The following is a 13,616-nucleotide window of genomic DNA, read 5'->3' as shown; positions in this document are numbered from 1 at the left end:
GAGATAATTAAGTACAAAAACACTTAAAATAAGAAAAATATTCTAACATAAATCCCTCTTGGTGAGAAAAATTATCTTGTCAGAAAGAAAACAAGAAAAATCTCCTTAATTTAAGATATTTAATCTTACTAAGATTTCAGTTTTTGCAGTGTACATATATATACACATAAATATATATATATATATATATATATATATATATATATATATATATATATATATATATATATATATATATATATATATTCAACATTTCGTGCAAATAATATAGAAATGACGAGAGGAGTTGGAGCCAAATTCCTACCGCATATAAACCCGGTAAGTTTTCAGCTCTTCTTCATTAACGTGACATAAATAGGTTATAATGATTTTCATTCAGTCAGGACTTTACGCTGAATCTAGCCACATGCATCACAGGTAGATTCTAGTAAAGCATTGATTAATGCCTGATATTAAAATTAGTTAGTGGACTTGTAGCCATTATTTTGTGCCCATGTGGCTGGACACCACACGGCACAACGAACCCGATCGAACCGTTATACCTAGGATTTCAGTCGGCTAAGGTGTCTCTCAAGGTTTGAGAAAGGGGCCGACAATCGGCCAACAACTCGTGTCGTGTGCGCTGGACATTACACTAAGGAAATGAGGACAGGAGGGTCAGTGGAGAGCACCGGAGTTGAGCCTTTTTTCATTCAGTGTCATCAACAGAAAGAAAAAAAGGCAGGAAGAGGCGATAAAGCCGATAATTAAAATGAGGTTGACAGGTTTAATTTATCGTGCGATTAATTGATTTATCGTTTATCGCGACTGGCCTATTCCCACCAGTGCAGAGTCTGTGTGTGAGTGCATCTACATCAGTAGCGAGGTGAAGAAAACTTCTGTCAAGAAAAGCATCCTAAGAGCCAACATCCCTCCAAAACGACGACACAAAAGCTCACAAAGATCAAGGACAGTAATGAAATTTGACAAAAAACGCAAGTATGGCGAGAAGAAGACGGGTGCAAAATAACTTTTTATAAAATCCCGTCTGATTGTTTGGTATTTCTGCAGCCTTTGATCACAGCAGAAGAAAGATGAATTGTAGCACGAATCCTAGGTGGTGCCAATAGTTAAACATCCTTATACAATCCATGTGTGACTTTGTCTCTTAACCAAGAACGCAAGCTCAAGTTCAGCAACACGTGATCAATCCTCAAAAAACAAGCAGAGAATCTTAAGACAAAAAAAATAATAAGTTTTGGTCCAGAATGCTGCATCCAGCATGTGAGAGAGAATTATCTTCCCCTGACAATGCCGACTCTTAAGTAATGAAATCTTTACATTAATAAGGATTGCACAGTTACTCTGCTACCCAGAATCACCTTTTTCTCATCCTGCATCATGTGCTGAAACGATTACAGGGTGTGTCTTCAGCCTACACAATCTGTATCCATCTACATACATGACATTTATTTTAATGTACCCTACCAGGTGGCCTTTACCTTTATTTACCTTAAACTCAGTGTTTCCATTCTCTACTGTGTAAACATGGGTTAATATATCAGGAATTCACTAAACCTCTGGGCTTAACAGTTCATTGTGGACTCCCTGTCAGTTACATCCTGCAGAAGAAAAAGCGTCTTCAGGACAAGGTGATGAATTTGTTTTTTTTGTTCAGAGTTCGCTGTGTAAACCACGTGGTTCATGCTGTATCACCATCACCTGGAGGGGAATGTGACCACCTGAGCTGGATCTATAAAAGGAGGAGAAGAAAATATTTAACTTACCTCCTCCAGAAGAAGAAGACCGGAGAGCAGGTATGTCAGTTCAGAGGTTTCCTTAAGTAACTGATGCCACAAATAGATTTATCTAAGAAGAGCATCCATCCGTCGAGAAGGCAAACCTCATACGGGTTTCACTTTGACTTAAAAATGTACGTATATTCTTGTTGCTGTTATTTTTGCAGTTGTTATTGAGCTCAATAAAAAAAAACATGGAAAAAAGAAAGTAGTTTATGATAATTTATAATTTAATATGACTAAAGTCATATTTGTTCTGAAGACAAGGAAGAGTCAAGAAGCTGTGCAGAGTATTACAGTGTTGCACTTCTTTTGTAGAGGAATCTTCTTTGTTGTCGGGAAGATGTTTGTCATCTTGATTTGCATCTTGACACTCCAAGATGTGCACACTGCTTGTGTTGTGGTGAGTGTAACTCTAACACATTGAATTAAACTATATTTTGAATTTAGCTGAGTTTAGCACCTTTTTGTGCTTCTTTTCTTCACTTCTTCACAGAAGCTTCCAATTATCAAAGCATGCATTGAACTCAAATCTGTGTGAAGTAGTTTAATAAGTGCATACATTTTAAGTTAGCCTGTTTCTTTTTTTTCTCCACAGTGCTGAAAAAAAAACAAAAAACTGCACCATCAGTGATTTTTCCTTTTTTTTCCCCCTTCTTGCCACACATCAATGTTTCAGATCAATCTTTCCATAGGAAAATTATCCAACCTGGCCCACTGTGAAGATGTAGCCTCAACTGCCTGTCAACTTAAACGTGCAAAAGCTGGAAATGAATCTTTTACATTGCTGTGGAAAAATGTTTATCCAGTCTTTCTTGCACGATTGTTTTAAATCAGCCTCTTCAAACAAACAACATGCTTACGGTCTCTACGACATTAAAATCAGATTAAAGCCCAGATTTGGGCGAGACCACATGGTTTTTAGTTTGTCTCCATAAATCATAATTTAAATTCTGCATTTTGGATTATCTTTGTATGATGTAAAAATGTGATAATATGAAACATTTAAATGTAACGGAAAAGCAAAATTCACAAGTAACCCATAAAGGGCTAAATAATTTACCACACTGTACACTGCAAAGAATGGGTTTCAAATCTGTATGGCTGGATTAATGGAACTGGTGTAACAAAGTTTAACTATCTTTATCTTTGTTTCCACAAAGCAATACAATATCTTGTGGGTTCTGGTCATTTAGCTTCTTCCACTTTGATAACCAATCCTGACATGGTCTGCAGGAAATGCAGCTATATGCCCTCAATAAATACATTAAAAATAAATTCAAACATCAATTGTTCACAACTCCTCCTTCTGTTCGGCCCAGTTGAAAAAACTGGAGAAATCCTGCTCAGTGGGAGAAATCTGAAGGGAGATGAGAATCAAGTGAAAACAAGCAGGAACAATGAAAATGTGTTGACTTTAGTCATTTGTCACAGAATTAAGAAGAGAAACAAGCACTAAACTCTCACCAGGAATTCAGGTGTTTTCAGGTACCAATTAACAAGAGATTCATGGTGTTAATTTGTACATTATTGAAAACCAAACGGCTAAATGAGCTGCTTACTCACGGGTTTGTTTCACATAAACTAACCTCATTTCTTTTCCTCATTCCCTCATGCACATGGCTTCACATCATCATGTGTTCACAGCAAGGTAAGCGCCCCGTTAAACCCAGCAGGCGTGTTTAGCGGCAGCGTTTTATTTTCGGCATCAGCTGAAACCTCGCCAGCACGGCTCACAGTCAGATTAGCGGATTTAGCTCAGTCCTGTGTCTGTGCTCCTTTGTTACGTCGAGCCATTTCAGAGCAATTAAACCAGGATGTGTTTGTGAGTCATATCTTAAGCCGCCAGAGTAAATGTCAGCGCTCATTGTGTCTTTAATCTGCTGTTTACACATCGCTTTCTGATGTGTGTGTGTGTGTGTGTGTGTGTGTGTGTGTGTTCTTGTGTGTGAACAGATGTTTGCCCAGAGAACACAACCGTGCAGGCCGAGATCGTAAATGTTCACAACGCCTTCAGGAGAGCAGTTGAGCCTGCTGCTGCCGACATGCTGATGATGGTTGGTCCCTTTTCAACATCCTTCTTAACATTTGATTTTCTGCAACTAAGCAATAACAATAAACAGTAATAAGCAACAAAGTAACAAAAGAACGTCATTGGGTCATTGCTGAAAGCTGGCCAAATAATAAAGTTATTAATCACCTACTATGAGCCCAGATTATGTCTTGACAACCAAGATATTTTGTCAGTGAAGTTGTGCTAGATGTGTCAAAATATATTTGAAAACATGCAAACTCTGCCTACCAGATGCAACAAACTCAAGATTGTAGGTGTGAAACCATCAAGATGCACAAAAAGCAAACTTCTCATGTCCAAACATGATTTATCGCCTTTTTGCTTTAGATAATATGCACAAGTTCAGTTAGTAGTTTTCAAGTTTGGACATGGCCAATCTCTCAGCTTCACATAAACTAACTTGATTTCTTTCCCTCATTCCCTCATGCATTCAGTATAGGTTTCCTATCCATCTCCTGACTGATGTTTTTTTTTTATGTCAGTTCATCGTCTTTGTGGAAGTCCTTCTTTAGCCCCAATGTTTTATGCATTATAATCCGTCTAATAGGTCCAAACAGAAAAAAAGTTATGAAGCTGAACGCCACTGCCATCAATTAATCATTAATACTTTGTATAGCACTATTCATTCAACCATATAACATAAATTGTTTTTACTAAAATTAAAACAACAAGAGAAAAAAAACCATCAACAAGCACTTCAAACATGCTAAGCTACTTAGAAGCAAAATGTAGCATCATATTGATCACTGCAAAAACACACAATTTTACCAAGTATATATGGTCTCATTTCTAGAGCAAATATCTTAGTAAACTTCTAATAAGAAAAACTAACAGAAGTAACTTTTCAGCAAGATAGAGGAGCTTGTTTTAAGTAAACAATTTCTCAATATTGATGAAAAAGTACTAGTTTGACTGGCAGATCGTTTAATTCATAACCTGAAAATCATTTGTGTGATAATTTGACTTGTGATTTGTGACAAAATCTGATTGAGAAATGAGATGCCGTCCCACAGTAGTGTGTGACCAGCCTGATGACCAGCATGAGCAGAAGATGCCGAACTGTTGTGGTTGTGCGTAGTTTTCTTATGCCCAACAGAGGCCTCTGTTTGATAAACGAAAAAAAAAGAAAAACGAATGATCAGTATTTCTTATTTCTACAAAATGTAATCATTCAATCGTAATAAATGGCACCAAACATGAATCAGTAGCAGAATAAGGTCTTTGGATGTTATTAGAGACAATTTGTTAATTATTTGATGGGTAAAACTCACATATCACCTTTCTAAAACAATGGCTGGAGTCATTTTTTACTAAAAATCACATCATCTTCCTTTCCAAAAGATGTTTTAGTAAAAAAGGAATCCCTTTTAGCAAAAACTGATGGGTTTAGCCGTCTCTTTAAGCCAGTATGTTCCCTTTGTATTGTGCTAAGTTAAGAATATTAAAATATAGAGATGAGGAAATGCAATCCTCTTCCTTAAGGATTGCATTTCCTTAAGCTGAAAGCACAACCAGTCATCTACTCAAATGCCTAGTCAAAGTCTGAACTTAAATGCAATTATGATGTTTTGTCTTAGTCTTTAAACATGCTTTTACATTGTCTCAAAACTCCTATTTATTATTTACCAAACACAGTGACCCAAAATTATACAAATGCAATTTAAGAGACTCATAAGTTACTGCAAAAACTTAATGGGAGCTGTAGCCACTAAGTGTGGCACACAAGATTCATGGGGAAACCAACTTTTCATGTTGGTTTGCATAATTGTCTTATTTTAATGTAATTATTTAAAAAATACACTTTTTGTATTTGTACTTCTTATTTTACTGCAACTTTTATCGGATTGAAGCCTAACAAGCAAAATCCAATGGAGAAACAGACTTATTACTTTATTTTCTAGGAAAGAAGCACAGCTCTACACACGAAGCACAAAATAATAATATGATTATTGTGTGCGTCAGTTAATTATGCGATACAACATTTTTCTTGGTTGAGCTTATCCTGTTCTTTGAAACTAGAATTAAACAATTTTTTCCCTCAGACTTACAGTTTGGAGTTAGCGGCCAGCGCTCAGGCCTGGGTGGATAAATGTATTCTGAGTCATGGACCAGCCAGCACCCGTCTGCTTGACGGTACGTTTGCTGTGCCTCTATATATTCTCTCTTTCTTTCCTTTTTCATCATTTCAGGGCTGTAAATATTTCCTCCATTAACGTAAAAGCTCTTTTTGAACCAACTGCCCTTGTGATAAACGGTCAGAGATACTGTGAATGTCATCTTACGTCTTCTTTTAATAATAAATGATAATAGGTGAGATGTTATCATGACTATCAATTGTTTTTTTTTGTTTTTTAATGATGCCTGCTTTATACAAATAGCGTAATCTCGTGGGGGATGAAAACTAAAATTATCTGCATATACTCATTAATCAGTGCTGCCATGTGTTTCCCTCCATTACCCAGGATATGAATTGGGTGAGAATCTCTTCTATTCTTCCTCCCCATCCTCATGGACCACTGTTCTTACGGCCTGGCATAACGAAAAGTCACACTATCTTTACCCCAATGGATCCACCAATGGACAACCCATCGGTCACTTCACACAGGTGCACATTTTTATCAAACCGTGTCATTTTTTTATGAAAAACATTTCTCTTCTCCTGGTCCAGGGGTCCTCCTGTGGTTGCAGTACTTGCAAGGAATGTTTCAAAATGAAACCATCCCAGAAATGACCAGTAATTATTGTGTTGCCAGGTTGTGTGGAACAGCTCCTACAAAGTGGGCTGTGGACTTGCTCTATGTCCCAACAACATCTACTTCTACGGCTGCCATTATTTCAGAGCGTACGTGAAATTTTTATAATTTAGGAAAGTCTTGACTTTATTTTTACACTGCATCTGCAAGCCATTCACTTTGTCCACATCTTGTTACATTGGTGGATTTATTTTGTTTAATTTTTCAGAATTCAACAAACAATACACCATGCAGACATTTTTTGCAAATGTATGAAAATTTTTTTTATTTATATAGGCATTTACACTCAAGTGTAAGTCCAGATGATATGCAATAAACTAAGTTTAGCACAGGTGCATTCATTTAACATAAAAAAATTTCTGAAAGGTGATTTCTTTTCCCCCGACCTTTGTAAAAGTTTGCAAAAGTTTTCTTTATTTTATTTAATTTTTTATAATTTCCACTTTATTATAATGGATCATGTTGAGTATTTTAAATACAGGCCTTAAGATTTGGTGAACAAAAAATAAAACAAAATGTGCAAAAAAGTCAAACAGTCATAAACATAAAATAATCTGTTGAGTATTGAGGGAAAATTTGATACATTTTTGAGTAGGAATATTATTTTCTTTTCAAAATCTAAACTATTTTTGTCCCTTAGTGGAAACTTTAAGAGATGGCCTCCCTACAAGGTTGGGACATCATGTGCTTCCTGCCCAAACAACTGTGTGGACAAACTCTGCAGTAAGTAGAGTAACAAACTTACAGAAATGTGTCCTCATTGTTTAAAAGACATCCTAATTCTGTCCCTCTCTTCCTCAGCCAATCCTTGTCCTTATATAAACACCTTCATCAACTGTCCCAGACTGAAAGTCCTCAGCGGATGCAGCAACCCGCTGGTGTTTGCCTGGTGTCCTGCTTCATGCAAATGTACCACTGAGATTATGCCAATATATTAGACGGAACAGCAGGAATACTTACATTTCACATGTTCTTTATCTGTACTGAATATAACGCTGGCATCTGCAAAGTACAATAAAGGTAATAATTTAGAATTGGATTATTTTTGGGTGTAGCTTGTCTTAATTGTCTTAATTTCTGTAGGTAAAACTATTTCAATCTGGAGAGACTCAAACGGAGAAAGAGAGCGATTAAAAGAGTTTAATGACAAAATGAACATGAAAATAAACAAAGTCTTTGGCGTTCAGGCCCCGGTCGGGGACGTCGAGCTGGACATCGATAAGCTCGATGAACATTCCTGATGCAGCATAGGAATGTAGACCCCCCGGGGCATGTACTGGTGGCGGCGGTCAGAGGAAGATGAGGTCTCAGCCAGGAGCGGAAGGTGGAGATGGGGCGGAGGTGGGTCAATTGCAGATGGTGAGCAGAGGAGGCCATGGGTGAAGGTCCTTTTGAACTGGAGCCCAAACGATGATTGGCTGGAGCGAGGCTTGGACCGGCGCCGATAGGTCCAGGTTGCAGAGAGGGAGGCACGACAAGAGTCTTCCAGACTGAACTTCTGTCAAAACTCCAAAAGATAACTCTTTGTTATCTTTTGCTATCTTAACTCTTTAGTTTGATGAAAAAGATAACTCAGTTTAACAGAAAATTGCAAACGTGTCATATAGCACTTGATTAAGTAAAAGATTATGCAACAGTATAGACATATTGTAGTATAAAAATCTCTGGAGTTTTTAAAACGTTTTATAAAACAAAAACGTTTTAAAAAGCGGGTTTTATTTGCAGCTTTCTCATGTTTCTGTTATTACGACTTTATTTTTGGGGAGATTTTGTTTTGTTTGTTGTTCTCGGTTTGTCTCTTGGATTTTCCCGCCCTCAGGCCTCCTGATTTCCTTTCTGTTCTGTTCCTTGTTAGATCACCTGCAGCCAAAACATGTCAGCTTTTCCAGGAAACACACTCCTTGTTTTTTCCCAGTACATTATTTCCTTCATATTTTCCATCCCGTTTTTCCTCTCTTGGTTTGTTTAGGCTTTGTTTGACTTTGACTCCAGGTGCCTTTGCAGTACTTTCAGTTCTGTCTTGATCTGCTGACCCCTCAATTACATACATACACACAGTTGCTGTATTAGCTTTGCCATGGAAGTGATTTTAAAAGAAACCAGATTAACTGGAATATCAAAGCACCGCTTCCAACCAACTGCTTCTTTAAACTGCAGTTTCCTTCACAGAACTGATATCAGTAAAATACGTTGATGACTCTGCAGCGGATTATAACAGTCAAGTCTTTAAAAGAACACAAGACCTGTCAGGACATGAAAGACCCGTCATCCATCACTTGCTCAGCAACTGTAAGCTAAGTTTCTAACCAATTGCTGTTTGGGAATCGTTTTGTTAATGCCAACATCGTATTTCAATCTTCAGCATTTTCTGGTTATAGCTACAATAGGGACACAGACGTTGAGCTAAAGTATCCCGTCAATTAGATTTTTACTGTTTGTTCCTAAAAAATGGGTTAACTGAACTACAAAGATAGGGAATTGGAAGAGGTGAAGTGGACACTACCCATCTAAAGTTGTATATTTTTACGTCACAAAGAAAAGCTATTGAACCCTAACTTTCATGTCCATAAAAACAACTTTTTTTAACTTTTACTGTCAGCTTAGGTCCGATGAGACCAATAATGAGCTTTTGAGCAACAAAACCTCCAGCTAGGATTGTTGTAAAAGAAAGGATGAATGTGTAGAAAAGAATTTCATGCCTAGTGTTCGGTATGGTAGAGGATCTATTATGATGTGGGACGCTCTCTCTTCCAAAATCTGTGGGAATAATTGTTAGTTTGTGACATTCTGCAACAATTGAAATCCAAAAGAATTTCATAGAAATCTCATAACCTTTGCCTGAAAACTAAAAAAAAGGAACAGGAAATGAGTCAGCGTTTCTTTGAAAGGATTGCTTTATTTAGCCAAAATAAAGGACTGGTAGGTCCAACTCTTCTTTTGAGTAAATTATATTATAAATACAGTAAAATACAAATACTATTATTTAAAAAACATTATTTTGTCTGCACCTTTCAGTAAATATTTTTGCAGTTTCTCATGGTGTCAATCTTCATGAACAGTCTGTGTTACTAACCAGATTGCTACGATTCTTTAATCGCAGGTCTGCACAAAAACTGAACCCCTGGACCTCACTTTGGACTCCTGCTGCTCTGTATGCTACCAGAAACTGAAATGCTAAAAGAGAAAACTGTTCAACTGGAAAAAAAGGGATGTGTAAAGTAATTAGAGCAGCAGTGCTGATAAGTGTAGCTGTTGGTGGGATTGTGCTTTAGTAAATCCTCTGTGCTGTTACTGGTATTAAAGTGGAAATACTTCTGCTTTAACAACAATAAAGTGATTTTCTGTTATGACCACAGACAACTAGAAATGTTCAGAGAACAAAAGAGCCTAAAGACATGTAGTAAAGACTGCAAATCCTCGATATGAATCATTATTTTGAAACTACACCCTTATTAACTATAATCATAAGAAATCCTCATCATTTTGAACAGTACCCATATTGACCAGCAGGTGGCTCTATTCTACAACTCATTTCTTTCATTAAAATCCCCAACAGTAGGCATATCTGCTTTCGCCTGAACTATGAACAAGTATCAAAATACTTTTAGGCTTTTTTTAATCAGCATTTAATACAATACAGTGTCCTAAATGTTGGTTACATTCACTTTTTTACACGAACTACCGTTCACTTGAGCCATCTATAACTATTACTCTCAATTTCCTTTTGCTAAGGGTGTGTTCTTATTTTGCAAAGGAAACTTTACACAACGGCAAAAGAGACAGTTAAAGTAATTACTTCACCTCTGAGATTAGCACATTTTTTTTCCTATTTACTGCCTACACAAAGAGGAAGATCACCAAAGCACACGATGTGACAGATAAACTAGAGTCATGTGGGCAAAGCCTTTGAAATGACTTCATTAGAATTCATCACATGTAGCTTTCAGTAAAACCGTCAACATTTGAATATGTTTCACAGTCTCACTTTGAAATAGAAAGCAACAACGGATTTAGTTTTCATAAAGAAATGCACATTTCGGAAACAAGATGTGCAGACTTTGGGTAAAAGTTTCTTAGAAGAAGGAACCTTTTCAAGAGATTATGTTGCATTTTCATTTTATTTCATGAAAATTGTATTTGATCCCTTTAAAAACTGGAAGACTAAGTTCGTCTTTAAGAACGCCTCCTGTCCTTCACTCCATAACTGTATTAACTGTACTTGTTTTAATAAGACACCTGTCCAACATCAATCAGTCTCCAACATCACCACCATGAGAGAATTTGGATGATGGGCTGAGAAAGACCAAGGAGTTAGGCTGCAGAATAATAGTTAAGCTTGGCAAACAGGCAACTACTTTTGACAATTATTTGGAAAATGACTTGACAAACATACCACACTGAGGAGAGGATCATTTTAAAAGATTTTGGGCAACAACCGATGGGTCATAGTTAGGATATCCAGAATGACAATTAACAGAAACGCACAAACATGGCAACCAATTTTTGGCTTTAAGAACCATTCAAGATCTTGGAATAAGAACCAAATAGAAAATCGCCTGGAGGGAGCTGGAGCTCTGTGTTGCCCAAAAACCTGAAAGATTTTTGGAGGAGTGGGCCAAAATCCCTGCTGTTGAGTGAGTAAACCTGGGCAAGAGCTACTGGAAACGTCTGACCTTTATAACAGTAAACGAAGGATTCTGGACCACACACTAAGTGGTACAGAATCTTATTTTAACCCTACTTATTTCATGCAATAAAATGCTAATTAATTATTTAAAAAAACATCATACAGTGTCATTTTTCTGGATTTATATTTTTAGTTTCCGTCAAAGTTTAATTGTACCTGTGATGGAAATTACAGACCTCTCCATTCTCTGAGGAGGGGAAACATGAAATACTGGCAAATAGTTATTTTCCTCCACCGTTTAACAATGTTTATTTCAGCAGCCTACTTCTATTTAAAAAGTAAAAATCATATTATTCAGATTCATTATGCACAAAGGGATTTCAAATGGTAATAATTTTGATGGTTATAGCTTGCATAAGCAGTTATGCAAGCCATAAGCAATTAACTGACGTAAAATATTACAAAAAAAATGTTTCAATGATTAGAAAAATGGCAAGCAGCATAACATTTTGTTGAAAAACAAAAGTTAGAAATAAGATCCACAATTGTGTAAATGTAGTTGAGTTTAATCATGAGAACCTGACTTTCAACATCTTTACATTAATTTGGTTTAAAATGATGGGCTAAAAAGTAAAACTTTCTAAATATTTCGCTACAATAAATTAAAATCAAGGTTGGTTAGTGGCTCAAAAGATGTTCATTGGCAGGAGTGGTAACTTTCAATTCCAAATGAAATGCAATTCTCATCATTAAGCAGTAATAATCAAAGAAAAATACAGGTTTAGAATATAACTGATGTCGGATATTTACAGACACTAAAAAAGCAAAAACATTTTTTCATTATCTGCCATTAAATGAAGATAAACTTCCTGATTTAAGTCAGCTAAGAATATTATAATATTTATAATTGCGAGAGCAGTGATAAAACTTTTTTATATTCAGAAATGTACACAAATGTTCTTATCAGGTGGAACCGCCTTTTAAGTTGCATGACTTGGCACACCTCTTACAATAACTATTTTTGCCCATTTCTCAATGCTGCCTTCCAATGTAACATTGGTCGTTATGGTGAAACACTTTAATTTTCATCAGACAGAACATGTCACCTGTAATTAAAGGCTCTGTGTGTGATGGTATTTGGAAAAACATCAATCTGTTTTTATTGTTTTTTATTGTTTTGAGGTAGGGCTACACAGTGGCACAGTTGGTAGAGCTGTTACCTTGCAGCAAGCAATCAAACCCAGAACCCTGCAGGTTCTGGTTTTGATTCCCACCCCGGTCTTTCTGCATGGAGTTTGCATGTTCTCCCTGTGCATGCGTGGGTTTTTTCCGGGTACTCCAGTTTCCTCCCACAGTCCAAAAACATGACTGTCAGGTTAATTGACCTCTCCAAATTGTCCCTAGGTGTGAATGTGTGTGCGTGGTTGTTTGTCCTGTCTGTTTCTGTGTTGCCCTACGACAGACTGGCGACCTGTCCAGGGTGACCCCGCCTCTCACCCGGAAAGTTAGCTGGAGATAGGCACCAGCAACCCTCCCGACCCCACTAAGGGACAAGGGTGTAAAGAAAATGGATGGATGTTTTTGAGGTAATGGATTCTTCCTCCCTGAGTGACCTGTGAGCCCCTTTTGGTACAGGATTATCACAATCTTCACAATAACTTTTGCTTTAAGTCTGATGTGCTCATATTCCAAAATTCCCTCCTCCCTGATGGTGAGGCATTGTCATGCTGTTTATTCTTGCACATGCATAGACAAATGAAGGAGTCACTTCATATGAGGAAAGATTGTTTGTTCAATATCTGGTTCAACTCACCCTGTCTGCAATAAATCCACGAGTTTCACTTTTAACGTTGAATTAAAAATGTACCTTTTCTATGATATTCTAATGTCTCAGAAAAAATTGCAGGTGTTTAAGATAATTCAGTAGAGTGACAACAAACCTCGTGCGCGTTCACGAGACATACACAACTTTGTTCCCTGGAAACGACTCATTGAGTGACTGACGATTACACATTTAACGGCGCTCTTTACCTCTTTTAAAACCGAGCCGAACCGGTGCTGACCACAGTAAGTAACCGACCGAGTCAGGTTAATATTATTTAGTTCGTCAACCAATAGCAGAAGCTGCCGGTTGGACTTCAGGCAAACTAACTTCCCTGAGCTAGCGAGTGAGTGAGCGAGCTTTGTTAGCCTGCTAACTAGCTGAGCTGACAGAAAACAAACGACAGTCTGCTCCTCAGGCTGCCGGAGCAACAACTTCAGCTGAAACACGGGCTGTGACTATGGAGAGACCAAGCAGCTCCGAAGGTAAGACGCGGATCCGGGGGCATTTCTTGCTATTTACGAGTTCTGTGAGGAGGTTATTTTATCTGCAGAAAGGCTGT

At 37.3% G+C, this 13,616-nt stretch overlaps 2 protein-coding genes across 6 annotated transcripts in view; both read left to right on the top strand.

The window, feature by feature from the left end:
- Window positions 1–332: 332 nt before the first annotated feature.
- Window positions 333–7,644, top strand: LOC103477856 (cysteine-rich venom protein). Of its 2 annotated transcripts, XM_008431183.2 has the most exons (8): window positions 333–1,796; window positions 2,097–2,181; window positions 3,735–3,835; window positions 5,895–5,985; window positions 6,315–6,457; window positions 6,606–6,694; window positions 7,246–7,328; window positions 7,407–7,644. In XM_008431183.2, exons 1-8 carry the CDS (start codon window positions 1,635–1,637, stop codon window positions 7,541–7,543), a joined length of 891 nt encoding a protein of 296 aa, XP_008429405.1. In that variant the 5' UTR covers window positions 333–1,634; the 3' UTR covers window positions 7,544–7,644. The 2 variants fall into 2 exon arrangements, with proteins under 2 accessions (XP_008429405.1, XP_081453725.1); XM_081597599.1 differs by lacking the exons at window positions 333–1,796; window positions 2,097–2,181 and adding an exon at window positions 2,188–3,429.
- Window positions 7,645–13,166: 5,522 nt separating this feature from the next.
- plcl2 (phospholipase C like 2) overlaps window positions 13,167–13,616 on the top strand; it is a 48,912-nt gene continuing 48,462 nt past the window's right edge. Inside the window, exons 1-2 of one of the 4 annotated variants that reach the window (XM_008431188.3) lie at window positions 13,167–13,299; window positions 13,473–13,539. The gene's annotated coding sequence lies outside the window, so the exon portion shown is untranslated. Of the gene's footprint in view, window positions 13,540–13,616 lie in introns of all 4 variants that reach the window. The other 3 variants (XM_008431187.3, XM_008431189.3, XM_008431186.3) reach the window with 3 other exon arrangements.

This window comes from Poecilia reticulata, chromosome 16 (genome assembly GCF_904066995.2).
Source record: "Poecilia reticulata chromosome 16, P_reticulata-male-v2, whole genome shotgun sequence".
Taxonomy (NCBI): domain Eukaryota; kingdom Metazoa; phylum Chordata; class Actinopteri; order Cyprinodontiformes; family Poeciliidae; genus Poecilia; species Poecilia reticulata.
This window is presented reverse-complemented; position numbering and strand designations above follow the sequence as displayed.

Bases quoted from the DNA above. Each gene is read 5' to 3' on its own strand.
- LOC103477856 (XM_008431183.2), top strand. From the start codon at position 1,635: ATGAATTTGTTTTTTTTGTTCAGAGTTCGCTGTGTAAACCACGTGGTT. The intron at 2,182-3,734 runs GTGAGTGTAACT...GTGTGTGAACAG, and splicing joins TGCACACTGCTTGTGTTGTG to ATGTTTGCCCAGAGAACACA. The intron at 6,458-6,605 runs GTGCACATTTTT...TTGTGTTGCCAG, and splicing joins CCATCGGTCACTTCACACAG to GTTGTGTGGAACAGCTCCTA.